We start from the raw sequence: 23,534 nt of genomic DNA on the forward strand, positions 1-23,534 counted from the left end.
TTTAACAGAAATAATACATAATAAGTAGCCTTGTAATGAGCAATAAACATGCACATGAAAAGGCTTTGTTAAAAAAGAACTGCCCTATAAAACATTTAACTGCTACAGTGCTCATTTTCTCGATATAAAGCCATATAAAAATGCCATGATGTTTCAACAGCTGTTCTCGTGGTGGAACAACCAGAGATTATTTTCTACTCTCCACCTCAAAAATCAGGTAACAAGCATGTGCTCCCCTTTCCCTGGAGAACGACTGCAGTTATGTTGGCAAAAGTACAGTTAATGCACAAGATTTGCATTTTTCCCCCTCAGTGGTGAGCATATTTAAATCTTGACATGCTTGCCAAACATGTTCCAAGCAATCTCCTCGACCTGCGGCAGGCGGAGGAGGTGGTGGTGGTGGGGGCGATGATCAGAATTCCACCCAAGATTCATGTTTACATTTTTTACCACACAACTAGAGTTTCATCCCATTGAGACCAGATTCTAGGCTGTAGTCCTGGATTCTTCGACCTGGAATGAAGAAGTGATATACCAGATTTTGTCTGGCCTTCTCTCTGCTGAAAATAGCACTGAACATGAAAGGGAGAAATCTGTTGGAAGTCAGTAGCAGTGTCTGCGCTGCTTTCCTCAGGAGCAGTTCAAAACTGCCAGCACTCGGGAGACTGCGGAAAATCAGAAACCAGATAATAGCAATTTTTTTTAAAGCTCTCAGCAGATGGAAAATTAGGTTACTTCAGTCAGCAGTACTGCTTCCAAATACCATAATTCTGCGAAATTGTATCAATGATTACATTCCGCTGAGTAGTTATCCCATGTTCAGTACTACTTGGTAGAACATGGGTTATCCTCTGTGAGCACTCACGCTGTTAGATCCTGAATTGAAACAAGATTGGGTGCAGACTTGCTGAACAGAGGTGGGACATCTCCATTAGGAAAGGAGGAAGTGAAGAAAAAGTAATATAAATAAGCCATTGTAAATCTTGGGTTCAATTACCTACATTTCCAAATTGTAAATTATAGCAGACTGGCAAATGTGTTTTCAAATGTTCCTTATTAAAAGGGAAGGTAAGTTCCTTGGGAGTTCTTTTTGTTCAACTTAACCATCCATTTTGTAAAGAGCAAAAATTATTTGCAACAGAATATTCTTTGAGGTTTTTCAGTTTTTTTAAACTGGTCTGAACTAATTCTGATTTGCAAGAGCTCTAAAGACTTTTCTGGCTTTTCTTCTGCTTTTCCACCCTAACTCAGGTGAAAACAGGAAAATGGGGTAATGATGCCTACTGCCACCTCCCTTCTCCAACCTATATTTTCCCCCATTTGGCAGGCTGCCAGACATTCTATCCTACCCACCACATACCAGTTATGACAGGAGGTGGGGCCAGCAAGTCACCCCATTTCCCTGACTTCCTCTATTCCCATGGACTGCCAGGAGAGGTGAGGTGGTAATCCCTTTTGGGGGAAGAAAGCCCTGTAGTGGCCATTTATTCCATTCATTGGGCTGCGCATCCTTACCTTTATCAGACACCTTTCTCAGCTTGAAGCCTAACATTTAAATATCCCTTCAGTGCCCTGTGTCCCTTTAACCTTGTCTCGGCTTCTTTGGGTGCTGCAGTGATGTTCCCACTGCAGCAATGTAAGCATTTCCCTCATTGGCAGCAGCCACCAGTCTGGAGTTTAACCCTGGCCCTCCTGGGGCAAGTGAAGGAAAGCCCAGGCCCAAATTTGTAAAGTCAAACTCCAATCTTTCCTTCATCGTCCCTGGGTTAAGATCCTGGAAGTGCCTACCTCACAATATTATGGGAACGCCTTCAGAACATGGACTGCATCAGTTCAAGAAGAACCTTCTCAAGGGCAACAAGGGTTGGGCAATAAAATGCAGGCCTTGCCTGCGATGCCCACATCTCAGGAATAAAAATATGAACTGGAGTGTATTAGGGATGGTTTTCTAGACCAATATGTCGAGGAACCAACTTGAGGGCAGGCCATCCTATACTGGGTGATGTGTAACGAGAAAGGACTAATTAGCAATCTTGTTGTGCGAGGCCCCCTGGGGAAGAGTGACCATAATATGGTAGAATTCTTTATTAAGATGGAGAGTGATACAGTTAATTCAGAGACTAGGGTCCTGAACTTAAGGAAAGGTAACTTTGATGGCATGAGATGTGAATTGGCTAGAATAGACTGGTGAATGATACTTAAAGGGTTGATAGTGGATAGGCAATGGCAAACATTTAAAGATCACATGGATGAACTTCAACAATTGTACATCCCTGTCTGGAGTAAAAATAAAACGGAGAAGGTGGCTCAACCATGGCTAACAAGGGAAATTAAGTTGAGTGTTAAATCCAAGGAAGAGGCATATAAATTGGCCAGAAAAAGCAGCAAACCCGAGGACTGGGAGAAATTTAGAATTCAGCAGAGGAGGACAAAGGGTTTAATTAGGAGGAGAAAAATAGAGTATGAGAGGAAGCTTGCTGGGAACATAAAAACTGACTGCAAAAACTTCTATAGATATGTGAAAAGAAAAAGATTAGTGAAGACAAACATAGGTCCCCTGCAGTCAGAATCAGGTGAATTTATAATGGGGAACAAAGAAATGGCAGACCAGTTGGAACAAATACTTTGGCTCTGTCTTCATGAAGGAAGACACAAATAACCTTCCGGAAATACTAGGAGACCGAGGGTCTAGTGAGCAGGAGGAACTGAAGGAAATCCTTTTTAGTCGGGAAATTGTGTTAGGGAAATTGATGGGATTGAAGGCCGATAAATCCCCAGGGCCTGATAGTCTGCATCCCAGAGTACTTAAGGAATTGGCCCTAGAAATAGTGGATGCATTGGTGATAATTTTCCAACAGTCTATCGACTCTAGATCAGTTCCTATGGACTGGAGGGTAGCTAATGTAATTATAGACCGGTTAGCCTGACATCAGTAGTGGGGAAAATGTTGGAATCAATTATTAAAGTTGAAATAACAGCGCATTTGGCGTCAGCATGGATCTATGAAAGAAAAATCATGCTTGACAAATCTTCTGGAATTTTTTGAGTATGTAACTAGTAGAGTGGACAAGGGAGAACCAGTGGATGTGGTGTATTTGGATTTTCAAAAGGCTTTTGACAAGGTCCCACACAAGAGATTGGTGTGCAAAATAAAAACACATGGTATTGGGGGTAAGGTACTGATGTGGATAGAGAACTGATTGGCAGATAGGAAGCAGAGAGTCGGGTTAAACGGGTCCTTTTCAGAATGGCAGGCAGTGACTAGTGGGGTGCCGCAGGGCTCAGTGCTGGGACCCCAGCTATTTACAATATACATCAATGATTTAGATGAAGGAATTGAGAGTAATATTTCCAAGTTTGCAGATGACTCAAAGCTGGGTGGCTGTGTGAGCTGTGAGGAGGATGCTAAGAGGCTGCAGGGTGATTGGACAGGTTAGGTGAGTGGGCAAATGCATGGCAGATGCAGTATAATGTGGATAAATGTGAGGTTATCCACTGGTGGCAAAAACACGAAGGCAGATTATTATCTGAATGGCGGCAGATTAGGAAAAGGGGAGATGCAACAAGACCTGGGTGTCATGGTACATCAGTCATTGAAGGTTGGCATGCAGGTACAGCAGGCAGTGAAGAAGGCAAATGGCATGTTGGCCTTCATAGCTAGGGGATTTGAGTATAGGAACAGGGAGGTCTTACTGCAGTTGTACAGGGCTTTGGTGAGGCCTCACCTGGAATATTGTGTCAGTTTTGGTCTCCTAATCTGAGGAAGAACGTTCTTGCTATTGAGGGAGTGCAGCAAAGGTTCACCAGAATGATTCCCGGGATGGCAGGACTGACATATGAGGAGAGACTGGATCGACTGGGTCTGTATTCACTGGAGTTTAGAAGGATGAGAGGGGATCTCATAGAGACAGATAAATTTCTGACAGGATTGAACAGGTTAGATGCAGGAAGAATGTTCCCAATGTTAGGGAAGTTCAGAACCAGGGGACACAGTCTAAGGATAAGGGTAAGCCATTTAGGACCGAGCTGAGGAGAAACTTCTTCACTCAGAGAGTTGTTAACCTGTGGAATTCTCTACCGTAGAGAGTTGTTGATGCCAGTTCGTTGGATATATTCAGGAGGGAGTTAGATATGGCCCTTACGGCTAAAGGGATCAAGGGGTATGGAGGGAAAGCAGGAAAGGGGTACTGAGGTGATGATCAGCCATGATCTTATTGAATGGTGGTGCAGGCTCGAAGGGCCGAATGGCCTACCCCTGCACCTATTTTCTATGTTTCTATGTTTGAAAAGACCATAAGGCTCTATTCATTAAATAAAGCAACCGAATGCACCAGTAGTCGTACTGCTAACTTCTGTGGTTAAAAAAAAGGCTGTGGTAAATTTCAGGAGAAACTCTGGGAAATTTCCTCCACAACTCCATACCCCTCTCCCTATCTTCAATTTCTTTAGGAACTTGCATCAAGAGAGGCAATCTCCTCCCCTGTACGGTCCCAAAGGTCTCAGATGTCTTACCCAACTTCACTCTGATGTCAATCTGTTAAAAATGTATCCATCGCGGTCTTCAAATACGAGATATCCTCTGCTTCAACTGCCTCTTTGGGTAGGCTATAGTATGTTTACCATCCTTTGCATGAAGAAGCTGTGGCGAGTGTATGAATTTGCTTAAACCAGCAGGAATCAAGGACCCATGTCATGTCTTTTGTAAGAACTCCAGAGAATGCAAATGCATCATCACCTCTACAATTATTTTTAGTTGAACATTAATACAAATACCCCCTTATTAAAGGGGTACTAAACCGACAAATAAACAAATTCAACTTTAATCATCACCTCTACATTAGTGACGACAGAATACAGCTGTGTTTCTAGAAAGATACACGCAAACACCTCAGGAGCACATCCCTCTCACAAACTTGTTTCAGCAGAGAAACAAAAAAAGGCAAGCTCAGATTTAAAAAGTAAAATTAATAAGAAATAGTACAAAAAATAAAAGCTAAATAAAATAATAATTAAAAGTGAATTAAAAAGAAAGGTGAATATAGAATAAGGTAAAGCAAGATGACAGGCAGAGGGGGATACAGTATAAAAGCAGAGAAGTCCTGCTACAACTGTACAGAATATTGGTGAGGCCACATCTAGAGTACTGCGTACAGTTTTGGTCTCCGTATTTAAGAAAGGATATACTTGCATTGGAGACTGTTCAGAGAAGGTTCACTAGGTTGATTCCAGAGATGAGGGGGTTGACTTATGAAGGTAGGTTGGGACTATACTCATTTGAGTTCAGAAGAATGAGAGGTCATCTTATTGAAACATATAAGATAATGAGAAGGCTCGACAAGTTGGATGCAGATAGGATAATTCCACTCATAGGGGAAACTAAAACTAGGGAGCATAGACTCATAATAAGGGGCTACCCATTAAAAACTGAGATGAGGACAAATTTCTTCTCCCAGAGGGTTGTAAATCTATGGAATTCTTTGCCCCAGAGGGCTGTGGAGGCTGGGTCATGACAGATTTTTGAGTGATAAGAGAACAAAGGGATATGGGGAGCGGGCAGGGAAGTGGAACTGAGTCCATGATCAGATCAGCCATGATTTTATTAAATGGTGGAGCAGGCTCGAGGGGTCAAATGGCCTAAACCTGCTTCTATTTCTTATAAGTTAAGTTTTAATTTTTTTAATTTATAATTGTTTTGAAAATGTATATATTATTAGAGGAATAAATAGTAATAAAATAATTGATATTAGGACCACTGCTTGTTTTGATATACATTAACGACCTGGACTTGGGTATACAGGGCATAATTTCAACATTTGCAGGTGATATGAAACTTGGAAATGTAGTAAACAATGAAGAGGATAGTAACAGACTTCAGGGGAATGTAGACAGACTGGTGAAATGGGCAGACATATGGCAGATGAAATTTAATGCAGAGAAGTGTGAAATTATACATTCTGGTAGTAAGAATGAGGAGAGACAATATGAACGAAATGATATAATTTTAAAGGGGGTGCAGGAAGAGAGGACCCGGAGGTGTATGGACACAAATCTTTGAAGGTGGCAGCACAAGTTGAGAAGGCTGTTAAAAATGGGATCCTTGGCTTTATTAAGAGTGGGAGAGAGTACAAAAGAAAGGAATTTTTGCTAAACCTTGAGAAAACACTGGTTAGGCCTCAGCTAGAATATTGCAATCAAGTTCTGTGTCCTGTCACGCTGATGCCTCCTTTCCACAGGAAAGTGATGGATATATTAACACTTACTTGATGCACCTGTGGACAGCTGACTTGACTGATTTGGCATATGTCTTTGATGGTGACTTGGAAGGATTCTATGGTGTAAATGTAGTTGTGACCTTCCTGTCCATGGAACGAGTAATCTCCAAGGTATTTGACGGTCCACTTCCAGGAGACAAAATAGTTACGTGGCAATTCTTTTATGAAATGGAGGTGCCAACGCAAGATCTCCTCCGAGAAGTCCAGGAAGAACACTCTAGGCCAGTAAATGAGAGTCCTGTGGTACTGATGACTGTATGTAAAAACCTAACTGTCGTTGCACATGGATTTGCTGTCCTCTCATGAACATATCAACTAAACTGTGGAATGCTACAGGAGGCCTCCCTCAAAGAAATTTCACACACTCAACACTTTGCCTCAAGTTCTATATTGCAAGCAACAAATACTGTAGAAATATATTGGGCTTGAGGGGCAAAATCTTACAATGTAAAAAATGGTGCCCTCGACAGCAACAGGAACTAACGCAGGGATTTACTTCTTCGAAATAAATTACAGGTTTTGTAGCAACTTTTCCAATTCAGTATCAGTGTTTGAAAAAAGAATCCAACTTCAGCAGGTCAGTGGATCAGTCATGAGTCTATTTTGTGAGAGGAATAGTAAGTGCTGGAGGGGGCACTCACCCAAAGAATGTTAAGTTCGACATGGGACCTGACTTTCCCATTAAGATGAAGCTCCTGCTGCTCACCAGTGCAGGCTCCATTTGCCTGAACATTTTCTTTGCTGTGAAATGAGGTGTGCTTCGAATCGAGTAAGGATATAGAAACATAGAAACATCGAAAATAGGTGCAGGAGTAGGCCATTCGGCCCTTCGAGCCTGCAATGCCATTCAATGAGTTCATGGCTGAACATGCAACCTCAGTACCCCATTCCTGCTTTCTCGCCATACCCCTTGATCCCCCTAGTAGTAAGGACTACATCTAACTCCTTTTTGAATATATTTAGTGAATTGGCCTCAACAACTTTCTGTGGTGGAGAATTCCACAGGTTCACCACTCTCTGGGTGAAGAAGTTTCTCCTCATCTCGGTCCTAAATGGCTTACCCCTTATCCTTAGACTGTGACCCCTGGTTCTGGACTTCCCCAACATTGGGAACATTCTTCCTGCATCTAACCTGTCTAAACCGTCAGAATTTTAAACGTTTCTATGAGATCCCCTCTCATTCTATGAGATCCCCTCTCATTCTTCTGAACTCCAGTGAATACAAGCCCAGTTGATCCAGTCTTTCTTGATATGTCAGTCCTGCCATCCTGGGAATCAGTCTGGTGAACCTTCGCTGCACTCCCTCAATAGCAAGAATGTCCTTCCTCAAGTTAGGAGACCAAAACTGAACACAATATTCCAGGTGTGGCCTCACCAAGGCCCTGAACAACTGTAGTAACACCTCCCTGCCCCTGTACTCAAATCCCCTTGCTATGAAGGCCAACATGCCATTTGCTTTCTTAACCGCCTGCTGTACCTGCATGCCAACCTTCAATGACTGATGTACCATGGCACCCAGGTCTCGTTGCACCTCCCCTTTTCCTAATCTGTCACCATTCAGATAATAGTCTGTATCTCTGTTTTTACCACCAAAGTGGATAACCTCACATTTATCCACATTATACTTCAATCTGCCATGCATTTGCCCACTCACCTAACCTATCCAAGTCACTCTGCAGCCTCATAGCATCCTCCTCGCAGCTCACACTGCCACCCAACTTAGTGTCATCCGCATATTTGGAGATACTACATTTAATCCCCTCGTCTAAATCATTAATGTACAAAACATTGTACACAAACCTTGTAAAATCATCGTTTATATGGTATATTTTACTCTGCTCCAGGTAACATGTAACTCCAATATACTTAACTCCTTCAGTGGACTTTAAAATTGGAAGCAGTTTAAATATTTAGTTATAGCTTGTCTTAAAGGCATACATTTAGAACTAGTCCTATTAATCTGAAATCTTAATAATTCACAGAAAGTAGCAAAGTAGTTCTCAATATGTGAAATTTCAGGATCAAAATCAGACTGAAATGTCTGCTATTTGCTATAGAATCTTGGGGAGGGGGGTTGAAGTTATCCATTATCACTCTGCTGGCACCAGGAACTCAAACAGTCTCTACCAGTTGTTTAAAGGTTGGAGGTACAAGGGCAAGAGGGCAACTTGGTAATGGTTTCTGTATAAAAGGCTGCCAACTAGTGAACAACAGTATAGAAACATAGAAAATAGGTGCAGGAGTAGGCCATTCGGCCCTTCTAGCCTGCACCGCCATTCAATGAGTTCATGGCTGAACATTCAACTTCAGTACCCCATTCCTGCTTTCTCGCCATACCCCTTGATCCCCCTAGTAGTAAGGACCTCATCTAACTCCTTTTTGAATATATTTAGTGAATTGGCCTCAACAACTTTCTGTGGTAGAGAATTCCACAGGTTCACCACTCTCTGGGTGAAGAAGTTCCTCCGCATCTCGGTCCTAAATGGCTTACCCCTTATCCTTAGACTGTGACCTCTGGTTCTGGACTTCCCCAACATTGGGAACATTCTTCCTGCATCTAACCTGTCTAACCCCGTCAGAATTTTAAATGTTTCTATGAGGTCCCCTCTCATTCTTCTGAACTCCAGTGAATACAAGCCCAGTTGATCCAGTCTTTCTTGATAGGTCAGTCCCGCCATCCCGGGAATCAGTCTGGTGAACCTTCGCTGCACTCCCTCAATAGCAAGAATGTCCTTCCTCAGGTTAGGAGACCAAAACTGTACACAATACTCCAGGTGTGGCCTCACCAATGCCCTGTACAACTGTAGCAACACCTCCCTGCCCCTGTACTCAAATCCCCTTGCTATGAAGGCCAACATGCCATTTGCTTTCTTAACCGCCTGCTGCACCTGCATGCCAACCTTCAATGACTGATGTACCATGACACCCAGGTCTCTTTGCACCTCCCCTTTTCCTAATCTGTCACCATTCAGATAATAGTCTGTCTCTCTGTTTTTACCACCAAAGTGGATAACCTCACATTTATCCACATTATACTTCATCTGCCATGCATTTGCCCACTCACCTAACCTATCCAAGTTGCTCTGCAGCCTCACAGCATCCTCCTCGCAGCTCACACTGCCACCCAACTTAGTGTCATCCGCAAATTTGGAGATACTACATTTAATCCCCTCATCTAAATCATTAATGTACAGTGTAAACAGCTGGGGCCCCAGCACAGAACCTTGCGGTACCCCACTAGTCACTGCCTGCCATTCTGAAAAGTACCCATTTACTCCTACTCTTTGCTTCCTGTCTGACAACCAGTTCTCAATCCATGTCAGTACACTACCCCCAATCCCATGTGCTCTAACTTTGCACATCAATCTCTTGTGTGGGACCTTGTCGAACGCCTTCTGAAAGTCCAAATATACCACATCAACTGGATGACGTGTTGTAACAAACACTCATTTCATAAAAGAATCTGTTGAACACAATCGATAAGAGTTTATGGAATAGTCAACTCTACTCCATCTGAACATCCAGCGAAAAAGCTACACTTGGGGTGTCTTTATAGTTTGTCCCGCGGTGAGGGCAATTGACTTGTGTTAAAATCCATTTGATGTGGCTAAACTGGATGGAAAAAATAAAACTGATTAGCTAAAACCTTATGGCCAACATTTAAGAGGGAAAGTGATGCAAAATTAGCAAAAAACAGAAATTTTAATGAGCGGAAAATATTATTGGTGACCACAGGACTTATAGATTTTGGGTTTATTAATGAGAAAAGGGGAGGGAAGGATACAGGTGCCATTACTTTACCCTATCACAAATGCAAAGTAAAGATCAACTGAAGTGAAATCTCTGTGCAATAATAGCATACAACAGTAACATATATCAGTGTTATTTCACCCCAAATGGGATCAATAAATGTTACCACTTGCCAATTCAGTGGACAAGTGAATAGCGGATTGAAATTCCTCAGGCTAAACATTTGAGCGGCAAGCTCTGCTACATTCAATATGTGTAATGTAGCACACTAGGAGCACTGGCAGCTTTGCAAATTATTAATATTTGCTAATAATTACAATTCATAGACAATGCGAACTCCAGCTACAACTGGACAAGAATGAGGAAATAATACTTCAGGCTAAATTTACACCCTTTAAATTTGTTTACAAAGTTATATTTATAGAGTTATAAGAACATAACAAATAGGAACAGGAGTAGGCCATGCGGCCCCTCGAGCCTGCTCTGCCATTCAATAAGATCATGGCTGATCTGATCATGGACTCAGCTCCACTTCCCTGCCCGCTCCACATAACCCCTTATTCCCATATCTGTCTTAAATTTATTCAATGTCCCAGCATCCACAGTTCTCTGAGGCAGCGAATTTTACAGATTTACAACGCTCTGGGAGAAGAAATTTCTCCTCATCTCTGTTTTAAATGGGCGGCCTCTTATTCTAAGATCGTGCTCTCTAGTTCTAGTCTCTCCCATCAGTGGAAACATCCTCTCTGCATTCACCTTGTCATGCCCCTTCATAATCTTATACGTTCGATAAGAAAAATGATCAAGGTATAGCAGTACTAACCCAACAAAATACCTTATTTTGGAACTACTCTACAGCTGTGTACTTGGACAACTCCTACTCCTCATTCTGGTTTATTGGTAGGTAGATAATGGGGTCAATTTTAACTTCCCAAAATCAGCGTTAATAGGGCATTAACAGCCTCAAATAGGGGGTCGGTAGATTTAATGCCCCTTTAATGCCAATGCACTGCCCGCTATCACATTTGGGTACCTGAGACCAATTTCTAACCCACTAGTGGCCAACTCTGGGCAGCCAAAGTGCCTGCCAGTTTCAGGTGGTAAACCTCTTTTATTTCACAAATTAAAATCCTATGATTTACATTGGACCCCGATTGCCATTTTAGGACAGAACTGCTCGGAGCGTGTCATGCAATATTGACCAACAGCAAAGTAAATCTGTTTCAGTTTCAGTGAAGATAGAACCAAAGAAGTCCTGTGGGCACCACAAATAATTTGGGTCACTGTTGTCCCGGGCATTCCCTTCCATCCGCAATGGCGACCACTAACCCCACACCACCCCAGATTTACCTTGCTGCTGGCCAATATTTCACTGTCCTCAATCCGGCGAGCTGCATCGGGACGCCCGAGCCTTAAAATGGCTCTGGTATCTTTGTTGCCAAAACGGGCTGGCTCTTGGCACACTCCACCGATTGGCCGCCCAAAAGTTAAAGTCGACTCCGACATGTTCAGCTGACATTTGCATGCTGCACATACTGGGTGTTGTGTGCTTTGGCATCCTCTGAAACTCAAGAGCACTACTGTGCATATACAAGTATACAATTCACACATATAGACCTAGATATTCGTCTCGGGCGGTGGTGCAAGAAGGGTGTTATCGGATCGGCCGCCGTTATACGCAGCGCCTGATATTCAGTTCAAAATCAGGCGCTGCGTATAACTGACGGCCAATCCGATAACGCCTGTTTTGTGCCACCGCCTGAGACCAATAAGTCTTGCATGTACTGTGCTCCTGTAATACTCCAGATGTCACAAATACAAATTATCTTAAAAAGGATAAAGCATTTCAGTGGCCTCTAAATGATTTTAAAAATTCACAATCAAAAACAGTTACCTAGATTCCCACAGGGAGTATCTGAGCAGTGCCCTTAAAGAGACAGGGCAGGTTAGCAGTTAATGTTCACAACTGTGCTTTCAATTCAAACTGCCCATGCGGGGTGGCTTGGGCGATCCACTGGTACACACACAAAAAAATAAAGCTAACCACTACTGAGTGAAAGTATTCGTTTCAGCCTGTGTTTTGTAAGTGCCAATTTTCAACTAAAATCAGGTTCTTGGACATTTCTACACAAAAAAATCACTCACCTCTTCTTCCATCTCTTTTGGGTCTGTTAGAATCTTCATATTCTCCAACCCAGTTGTATTCCACTGGCATGGAAATTGGCCTTAGTTTGCCTGGAAACAGCAAAAATAAATTCTCCAATCACATGTTGCATTTCATTTTGCACTATTATTGTTTGCTTCTTTTCATCTTTGAATTTTCAAAGCAGTCTATTCGTCATATTCTATTCAGCAGTTCTATTTTAATAGTTGATCTTGTTAAATAGCAAGATTGGGGAAGACAGATTACTGGAATTAATTCTGAATGCACAGATTGTGGTACTCTATTGTAGCAAATGGTATGCTGTTCCATGCTTAGAAGAAGCCCTTCGCTCTGCTTCCTGATCTTTATTATAAACCACTCTATTCATCGGAATTTTTCAATATTGCAGCGTTTGACTCAAGTAAGCTTATGCCCCCACCTGCTGTTAGTTTTAAATAGTAAAATTTTTACAAATCCTCAAGGGAAACATAATCAGATGCTGTAAACCAAATGATCAGATTTATTTGCACCATGACTTATGAGCAATTATTTTTCTTTTACATGAGGAATTAGTTATTAAGCAAATAGTAGTCAGGTAGGACATAATTTATAACTGGAGAGAGACAGCTTACGTGAACCATGAAATTTCAGGTTAATTCTTGTATTCAAATTCTACTTCAATGCTGAAATTCACTTATAATTTGAACACGTTGCAGAACCCACAATTTTCTCTGTCTCTGTAGGTTCTATTTCCTTAGTGTCTGTTAACCCATAAGCTGTTGGCAGGTTCAGAAGAACTCCTGTTACCCAGTTCTGATTATTTCAGTGTTGCAATGTGAATTCAAAACAAACAAGTGAAAAGTGTGGCTATACCTCTGATGTAGTCTACTCAATTCTGGGCCTCAACTAGGTAGGGCCCTGGAGTACAGGGTGAGGGCGGATCTATCATGAGTTGAGGCAGTTGGCAAGGTGGGCAAAAGATGGGATGGGCAAATATGTGATTTTTTTTCCCCCCGAGTTGTTGAATTAAAAAAAAATCCTGTTATCAATTTTATTTTCAGGGGTACATTGGGGGTAAGGAACTGTCATTACAGCTGTATACCATAGAATTATTTTATGGGAGCTTGCGACTGATAATTTTTATGACTGTGAATCAATCAGAATTCAGACGAGATGGTTCTAGGTTCTGATTGGTTGCTGGATCTGCAAGTTGTCTGTTGAAGAGACAGTGACCTCTGGGATCTGATTGGTTGAAGAGACAGTGACCTCTGGGATCTGATTGGTTAAAGTTTTGATATGTGATCTCTGGTTCTACAATTTAATTGGTTGAAGGCTTTCGTCAAAACTACAGCCCTATAATCACACGGACACACTTTAGTCTTAACATAGATACAAATTTTTTTTAAAGAATATCGCTGGTTGGAGCCAGTTCTAAATACAAAAACTAGACAGAAGCTAAAATTACCATACGTCAGAGTATTTTCTCTTCTGCCTGGTACACTTGACCTGCTTGTGTCGTAATCATAGCTGAGAATCATTGCATCTCCTTCAATCACTGTGAAGCGTTTTCGATATTCCTGATCCAGGAAAGAATTAGGGGACTCTGATCCTTTATGCACTGGTTTGCCTAAAACATGTCTGCTGGGTTCCTCAATGGGAAGGTTCCCTTTTTCATCCCTTTTAATTGGAGAAAAATAAAATTCAATGCCTCTGTTTATCTTTCTAATTAAACAAGCAGAAGTCAAGCCAATTATGCCACTGAAAGCAGTAAATATCTACATTATAGAATGAAATATGGTGCTAATACTCTTGAGGTTACTCATTCCAATGTAATACTCTCACTGCACTTCCATTTCCAATTGTAAACTTCTACATGACAGCCATTTATGAGGAGATTATGGTTTATGGAAACTATATCAATGATCAATTACAGTAGCAAACAGGAACTCTACAGAGCATCAAATAATACAACTTCACTTCTTTTGGAAAGCACTCCAATATTGGCCATCTCAAACATTGTCAATAAAAGGTGGAACACAGCAACAAATCAGGTTGTAATTTTGTCATGGAAGCCATCGTGCCCTCGTTGAGACATTAGAAGACATTTAAAAAAATAAGTGGTTTGTAAATTTTAAAATACCGAAGTATTAAGGCTATCCATGGTTTGTTTTCGTCTGTGTTATAATAAAGACCTTTTGCAGCCATTCTATTCATGTACAAATGCTACTGGCAGTTTACTTGAGCAACATGCACCACAGTTTTGCAGTTAGCCTTCCACAATAGGTACTGTGGATACCTGAATGATGATGGGATGTTCAGATTTGTTACTGGGAGTAAATTGCAATGAGTCACCATTGTCACAGAACAGACGCTCCCTGGTTTTGTAATCCTCCGCTAAACCAAGTTAAGTAAAACCGATAGGAAAAAAAGTCTGCTTTTAAGAAGGGGCCTGTAAAAGTTGGAAGAACATAATCCATTCTGCCATGGTTGGGCAATGATTTTTAGCATTATTTCTCATGACAATATTACAATTTCTGTCACAAATCTGAGAAACAAACGCCCACATTTTCACTTAACATAAACTAAGTGATTCATACTACATACTCACCCAGCAACATTTATCACTAGGCTGCAAATACCAGACTCTAGAGCTACCAGTTCTACTGTGCATGGATAAGGATCACTGAAGAGAGAAAAAAAGGGAGGGGGGAAGAGAGACCTTCTTCAACTACTATTTAGTAGGGATTTTTCATTCATCATGGCACAGGGTACAAAAAGCCCATTAATGAAATACGATTACTTCACACTGAGCTAGGAAGTGGGCAGTACACCAATAACTGGAGTTAATCATGTCCTCACATCAGATCAGACAACAAGGCTGCTGTGACAATCAATGTATTTTTAGGGCTTCCTTGAATCCTGCAGGTAACCAGAGGCAGGAAAAAAGTGCTGAGCACCTTCATTCAAGGAGCCCACAAGGAGTAATTGTTTAAAAAAAGCCAGTATCTTGCAATGTAAAACAATCCACTTTGTCAATCAATTGTCAAGAATGAAGCTGCTATCCACACATCCCACGACTCAACAGCTAATTTGTGTCAGTCATCGCTGCCAGAGTTGCCTGGTAAAAAATATCATTTGGACACATGTCTTACTATTACGAAAGTTGTGGTCGATGTTGAGACTTTCGAGTTCGAGAAGTAAAGAGAATTATTTGTGGTTAGAAAGAATGGAGTTAGTACTCCAGCGATACCAATGTTTCCTCTTTGATAGGAGGCAGAATGGGTGGAGAATGTGAATCAGAAAAAGTCATCAAAACAAGTGTAATAAAACGATTACCAGGGATTATGTGTTGAAAACCCATATTCGATTAAATACCCCAAGAAAGAAAGTGCATCGTAAAAACATTACACAGAGTGTGATTATATAAAAAGAAAAACATCTACAGTGGCACCAAAAAAAATTCATACTATTGATATAATTGTTAAAAAAAACAGCATGTGTAAATAAATCCCATAGTGAAAAAAAACAAACCTTGGACAAATTATAATTCTTTTAGATGTTATTAGAAAAAAAACAATGCCATACTTAAGAAGTATGATTGAACTTGGTTAGATTTTTTCTGGCAGTACCATCTTCACAGCAGTACAGTGCTAAATAACAATCATTAACATTTTCTGCTGAAGTAATGTTATGGGAGCACTGACAACTCTCAGATCAATCATCAACGATAAACCCAGAACCAATGATTCTGTTTAAAAACAGAACATGCTGGGAATACACAGAAAATCAGGCAGCATCTGTTGAGAGAGAAGCAGAGTTAACCTTTCAGATCAATGACCTTTCATCAGAACTGAAAAAGTTAGAGATGTAACAGGTTTTAAGCAAGTACAGAGGCAGGGAAAAAGGGAAGGAAAGAACAAAAGGGAAGGTCTGTGATAGGGTGGAAGGCAGGAGAGATTAAATGACAAAAGAGATGATGGTGAAAGGCAAAAGGAGATTGTAAAGGGACAAGCTAAGAAACAAAAGATGGTCGAGAGGCAGCATAAATGGGAATATCAGAATCATTAACAACAGCTGCCATCTGAAAAAAATGGGGGCAGAGGTTATGATCTGAAATTGTTGAACTCAATGTTGTGTCCAGAAGGCTGTAGAGTGCCTAACTGAAAGATGAGGTGCTATTCCTTGAGCTTACACTTATTACTGAAACGTTAACTCTGTTTCTCTCTCTCTCAGATGCAGCCTGACCTGCTGCATTTTCCCAGCATTTTCTGTTTATAATTCAGATTTCCAGCATCCTCAGTACTTTGCTTTTGGATTCATATGGTTTAGCTGATTTAATAAAAGTCTTATTCTTCCTTTCGATTTTCTCCCCTCTCCTTAAGAGCAAATCATGCTGATGTAAGCTGTGATTCAGCAATCTTGCTCGGTTAGCAGGGAGCTGTGTTCATAGGGACAGTGGGTTGAAGTTTTGGGGTTGAAATGTCATAGCCCTAGCTCTGACCCGAGCTCACTGTGAGCACAGGATTGCGGAATCACTCCTACAATACTATGGGTGACCATGGCCTCCAGTACCTTGTGCAAGTGTCCTTTTATTTAATTCGTTCCGGGAAGTGGGCATCACTGGCAAGGCCAGCATTTATTGCCGATCCCTAATTACCTTTGATAAGGTGGTGGTGAGCTGCCTTCTTGAACCGCGGCAGTCCTTGTGGTGAAGAAACTCCCACAGTGCTGTTAGGGAGGGAGTTCCAGGATTTTGACTCCGTGACTTTGAAGGAACGCCGTTATATTTCCAAGTGAGGATGTTGATGTAACTTGGAGGTGAACTTGTAGGTAATGGTGCTCCCATGCGCCTGCTGCCCTTGTCCTTCTAGGTGATATCGTCCGCATGCCCGACACAAGACTCCCAAATCAAGCGTCCTACCTGGAACTCCTACACGGCAAGCAATCCCCAGGTGGGCTGAGGAAACATTTCAAGGACACCCTCAAAGCCTCCTTGATAAAGGGCAACATCCCAACCGACACCTGGGAATCCCTGGCCAAAGACCGCCCTAAGTGGAGGAAGAGCATCCGGGAGGACGCTGAGCACCTCGAGTCTCGTCGCCAAGAGCATGCAGAAAACAAGCGCAGGCAACAGAAGGAGCATGTGGCAAACCAGATTCTCCACCCACCCTTTCCTTCAACAACTGTCTTGTCCATCTGTGATAGAGACTGCAATTCCCGTATTGGACTGTTCAGTCACCTGGGAACTCACTTTTAGAGTGGAAGCAAGTCTTGCTCGATTTTGAGGGACTGCCTATGATGATGAGGTAGTAGAGGTCGCGGGTTTTGGAGATGTTGCCAAAGAAGCTGTGGTGAGCCCATTCATCGTATGTGGGCAAGACAGTGAGCATTGGCATACTATTCAATCATATAGGCATTTCTGGCAAGGATCACCGGACCGCTGTTACTTTTCTTCATTTCCGCACCCCAGAGAAACTGAGGCCCCAAAATCTATCCTGGATGGCATTAACCAATTTTAACACAAACCAGGGATTGAAACTTGGACCTTCCTGGCCTATATAGCATAGGCCCGGAAATCGGCGTGGTCCTGGCCTGCAAGACCATCAGCAGTCCGGGGCCATTGGAGGGAGCAGCGTGCGGTGGCATACCACTGCAGGGAGTAGCGCGTGCTGCTGCAGGAGGGCGGCGGCTATGAAGCCAGGTCGCTGATTGTAGTGCGGGCAGGCACAGCAGGAGGGGAAAAGGAGCGGCAAGAGTCCGTAGAGGGAAGTGACCGGGGCCCAGGAGAGGCATGAAACTGGGGCCCAGAGGAGGTGAGGGCCCAGGGGCAGCACGGGCCAGCCCACACTGTGATATGTGTGCTTGCTCGGTCCGTGCAGCAGAGCTGGTCTCCAGTTAGTCTTGGGTAATCCTTGCCACTGGACCAAGACCTAGCTCTGTCAAGCCTGTGTGCAACGGCCACCACACGTTAAAAAATTCCAAGCACAGGCATCTTCCACCCTTCACGATGTAGTTCGGGATCTGGAATATTAGGTTCTTCATTGAAATATCTGTGAACTCATCCCTTTTTGGCATGGAAGCAAGCATCCTCATTTCGAGGGATCGCCTATGATGATGATGATAGCATGGTGACAGACCACATGAGTTTGCACACTGACCACTGGGGGACTAGTTTTGTTCTTTTCAATTAATTGATAATATGCTCTGAAAATGGAATTGCCAGAAATACTGATCATGTAAAGATTATTTTAAAGCTATCAAATCAAAAAAGTTTAATCCTATTTGCATCATATCAGAAACCAACAGAGCAAACATCGTACAGTGGAACCTGACATTTAAGTTTAGCTGGAAAGCTTTTTGTTGCAATTGATCGCCAATGAAAGATAGCTGACTTAACATGACCAGCACCCAGAAGGCCTGCTTGTAATTAATGTCCGCAAAAAGCTTTATAACACAAAGCCCAATGTTTTTGTTTTGTGTGAGACAGTTTTATACTGTAGCCAAATATGAGATAACCCCATACGCATTTTAGCATTTTGCCTTTGAACTTGCCTGCTTTCCCCGTCCTTTGAGAATGCGGATTTCTCTAACTGATTAGAATGAGAGTGGAGATCTGAGAGTTATGTAATGGCACACATTTAATCTCTCCCAGCAGTGGGTAGAATGTTTTTTTTGCCAAGTTCTATAAAATGCTAATTGTCAATTCCACAAGTTCAGTTAGCACTAAAATCTGCAGACTTTTAATAACGATCTACTATTAACAGACTTTGAAGGGGCATTGAAGCTTTTCTGTTTTGTGTGAGACAGTAGTATACTTTCTAAAAGATATCATTCAGAGAAAGATGCTTAAAAACTGGTTAAGCCAGCTTGCAACATGAAGGTAACCAGGGAAACATTTCACACCTGCTTTGCACTCAGTGAAGAAACAAATACTTCTTTTTTTTTTAAACTCAACCAAAAATATTTTAAGAAGAATTTTACCTGAATGCACTTGCTGTAACAATATACAGCTTTACAGAGAACTGGGTGGAATGTTATTATTCTGACAAAAACACATGGTACAAACAATTAATTAATACAAACAAAATTAATTAAACATTAATTTTTAACTTGGTTAAGACAAGTTCAATGCAGGATTACATTTTGTCAAAGAGCTGTTTGAAATTTGGTATTTTTAGCATTAGAGAATGTTCCCCCCATTGAGACCATCTATCTTGAGGGACCACTTTTTCTTGGCAAAACATGTCTTAAATGACAGGTTCCATTGTAATTGCTTTTCTAGAGAGAGAAATGAGCTTTGTTTTATTAAGTTCTTTTCCACATACTATCGAGCTAACCCAGAGTTAGCACTCCAAGCTGTGTATCTGTTCCTTTAAGAATTTGCATTTGCATGACATCAGATTATTTTCTCTATATTGCACATAGCCTCCTCCTTCACTATAACATTTGCTCCATTCAGTGCCACCCATACTCTATTCTGCTTCAACCAGAATTATGTATAGCTTAATTGTTTGATGTTTAACAATGAAATATTAACAAACTGAAAACCTAGACATCCACCATCAACAATTATGGTTGATCTTAACACTGGATAATCAAAGTGGAAAATTATTGGCCCAGAAATTGCGGTCAGAGGCTTTCTGCGGGAGGATGCCTCTGACTGAAATTTTTTACGAAAGTACCTGGTAGTCCCGGAGGAACGTAGATTTGCGCTCCGAGGCCTTGCTGCACAGTCCAGGGCAGGGACCCACGTATTCCAGGAGCGTATGTGTAGCTTGCGATCACATGGGCCGGTCCAACCAATGAAAGTGGCGAATTCCCATTCACAGTAATGGTGAGTTCCGTTTGTATGGAGATCACCATTAATGTGAATGGGGACACATCTCAAAAACACAAATATTTCAAATAAATAAGAAAAACACTTCACATATTTGAAATTAATTAAAATTGAATTTAACTAAAAAAAAATTTAGATAAAAATGTATTTTTTTGAATTTTTAAAAATATTTTTTAATAGGAGTAAAAATAAACTTAATGGACAGGGTTTTTAAATATAAAAATTATTGATAACATTTTATTTTTCTATTTTTTAAAACTCTTACGCTGGTAAAAGCAGGAGGCCTGCTTTTACCAGGCATAAGAGTTTGAATGTCATTCTCTGAGCAAGAGTTGGGCAAATAGCCCAAATCTCTGCCTGCGAAGGCCCTTCTCCTGCGGATGCATTGGAACTCTTAAAAGAAATGTTGACAGTTCGCAAGTGCCGGATTTCAGCGCGTGCGTATCGCGCACTGAGAACCGGCACTTGCGGGACCTCTATGGGTGCATGCGCACATTGTAAGCACCCGTAGAGACCACGATTTTTGGCCCATTATATCCCAGAAATGCCATCCCACACTTCGTACAGCACAATAAACAAAATCACTCTCGAGAAGTTACAGTGGGCAATTTAATTGTGCGGCTATTTAAATGTATTGTATCAAATTCCTCTTCCTGTTAACAGTCAAGAACTGTCCCAAGACGACAGCTCTGCCCTGACTCTCAGAGTTCCCTACCCTAGCTTATCCAAACAGAAGTGAAACTATAACGTATGTGATTAGCTTAGACAAAACCATTGTTTTGGAGTCCAGGTCAATGGCCAGTTACTTCTGGCGACAGCTATTTCCCATTAAAGAGAAATTATCATTTTCTGTGGGATTACTTTGTAAGAATATAAACATGAGCATTTCATATTGATAATCTACCTACATTTAGTAATACTAGAAGATTCTAATGTTTGCTCAAATTGTACACATTACTGTAATGAATGTCACCAGCATGATGTTAGCCATGAAAGTGACCAGACTGTTTCCTGATTACTTTGAGGTCTTGGTAACAGTCAAGTTGGCTGATTTGGTCCTTTAGGGCATAATGCTAATCGGTTAAAAATGATAAACTTGTTTTTTGCTTCACTCAATAAGTTTTTTTTTTACAGTCTTCTTAAGTCTAGAACGAGATGAAATCTCAGACTTTCTGGAGCTGGCTAAATGCTGGGTGCCTGTTTTCTGCCACTGGCTCTGTAATGTTCATTTTTTTTAAAAATCAGTAACACAGTAGTTTAGCACAGTAGAGGCTTTAGACAGGGATTATCCTGAGGGTTTATGAAGAACAATTGTGAAAAATATTGCACGTCTCTTGTGGATAATTTCCAAGATCCCTGAACCGTGACTCCAGGATAGTATGTTGCCTCCCTGGTGCAAGGGTCAAAGATGTCTCGGAGCGGGTGCAGGACATTCTGAAAAGGAAGGGTAAACAGCCAGTTGTCGTGGTACATATAGGTACCAACGATATAGGTAAAAAACGGGATGAGGTCCTACAAGACGAATTTAGGGAGCTAGGAGTTAAATTAAAAAGCAGGACCTCAAAGGCAGTAATCTCAGGATTGCTACCAGTGCCACATGCTAGTCAGAGTAGGAATCGCAGGATAGCTCAGATGAATACGTGGCTTGAGCAGTGGTGCAGAAGGGAGGGATTCAAATTCCTGGGGCATTGGAACCGGTTCTGGGGGAGGTGGGACCAGTACCAACCGGACGGTCTGCACCTAGGCAGGATCGGAACCAATGCCCTAGCGGGAGTGTTTGCTAGTGCTGTTCGGGAGGAGTTAAGCTAATATGGCAGGGGGATGGGAACCTATGCAGGGAGACAGAGGGAAATAAAATGGAGACAGAAGCAAAAGCAAGAAAGGAGAATAGTAAAAGTGGAGGGCAGAGAAACCCAAGGCAAAAAACAAAAAGGGCCACTTTACAGCAAAATTCTAAAGGGTCAAAGTTTGTTAAAAAGACAAGCCTGAAGGCTCTGTGCCTCACTGCGAGGAGTATTCGGAATAAGGTGGATGAATGAACTGCACATATAGCAGTTAACGGATACGATGTGTTTGGCATCACGGAGACATGGCTCCAGGGTGACCAAGGCTGGGAACTCAACATACAAGGGTATTCAGCATTAAGGAAGGACAGACAGAAAGGAAAAGGAGGCGGGGTGGCGTTGCTGGTTAAAGAGGAAATTAATGCAATTGTAAGGAAGGACATTTGCTTGGATGATGTGGAATCGGTGTGGGTGGAGCTACGGAATACCAAAGGGCAGAAAACGCTAGTGGGAGTTGTGTACAGGCCACCAAATAGTAGTCATGAGGTTGGGGACAGCATCAAACAAGAAATAAGAGTTGTGTGCAATAAAGGTACAGCAGTAATCATGGGCGACTTTAATCTACATATTGATTGGGCTAACTTAACTGGTAGCAATGCGGTGGAGGAGGATTTCCTGGAGTGTATTAGAGATGGTTTTCTAGACCAATATGTCGAGGAACCAACCAGAGAACTGGCCATCCGAGACTGGGGGATGTGTAATGATAAGAGACTAATTAGCAATCTTGTTGTGCGAGGCCCCTTGGGGAAAAGTGACCATAATATGGTAGAATTCCTTATTAAGATGGAGAGTGACAAAGTTAATTCAGAAACTAGGGTCCTGAACTTAAGCAAAGGTAACTTTGATGGTATGAGGCGCAAATTGGCGAGATTAGACTGGCAAATGATACTTAAAGGGTTGACGGTGGATAGGCAATAGCAAACCTTTAAAGATCATATGGACGAACTTCAGCAATTATACATCCCTGTCTGGACTAAAAATAAAACAGGGAAGGTGGCTCAACCGTGGCTAACAAAGGAAATTAAGGATAGTATTAATTCCAAAGAAGAGGCATACAAATTAGCTAGAAAAAGTAGCAAACCGGAGGACTGAGAGAAATTTAGAATTCAACAGAGGAAGACTAAGGGTTTAATTAAGAGGGGGAAAATACAGTATGAGAGGAAACTTGCTGGAAACATAAAAAACTTCTATAGATGTGTGAAGAGAAAAAGATTAGTGAAGACAAACGTAGGTCCCTTGCAGTCGGATTCGGGTGAATTTATAATGGGGAACAAAGAAATGGCAGACCAATTGAACACGTACTTTGGTTCTGTCTTCACAAAAGAAGACACAAATAACCTTCCGGATTACTAGGGGACCGAGGGTCTAGTGAGAAGGAGGAACTGAAGGATATCCTTATTAGGCGGGAAATTGTGTTAGGGAAATTGATGGGATTGAAGGCCGATAAATCCCCAGGGCCTGATAGTCTACATCCCAGAGTACTTAAGGAAGTGGCCCTAGAAATAGTGGATGCATTGGTTGATAATTTTCCAACAGTCTATCGACTCTGGATCAGTTCCTATGGACTGGAGGGTTGCTAATGTAACACCACTTTTTAAAAAAGGAGGGAGAGAGAAAACGGGTAATTATAGACCGGTTAGCCTGACATCGGTGGTGGGGAAAATGTTGAAATCAATCATTAAGGATGA

General features: G+C 41.8%; 1 protein-coding gene across 1 annotated transcript in view; it reads right to left on the reverse strand.

The window, feature by feature from the left end:
- The window catches only part of cnksr2a (connector enhancer of kinase suppressor of Ras 2a), a 799,210-nt gene that overhangs the window by 269,182 nt on the left and 506,494 nt on the right, over positions 1 to 23,534 (reverse strand). Inside the window, exons 10-11 of the mRNA XM_070893873.1 lie at positions 13,631 to 13,842; positions 12,168 to 12,257 (exon numbers count right to left, since the gene is read on the reverse strand). Coding sequence (XP_070749974.1) covers positions 12,168 to 12,257; positions 13,631 to 13,842 — 302 coding nt within the window. The remainder of the gene's footprint in view (positions 1 to 12,167; positions 12,258 to 13,630; positions 13,843 to 23,534) is intronic.

The sequence above is a fragment of the Pristiophorus japonicus genome, chromosome 11 (genome assembly GCF_044704955.1).
Source record: "Pristiophorus japonicus isolate sPriJap1 chromosome 11, sPriJap1.hap1, whole genome shotgun sequence".
NCBI classification, from domain to species: Eukaryota; Metazoa; Chordata; class Chondrichthyes; family Pristiophoridae; genus Pristiophorus; species Pristiophorus japonicus.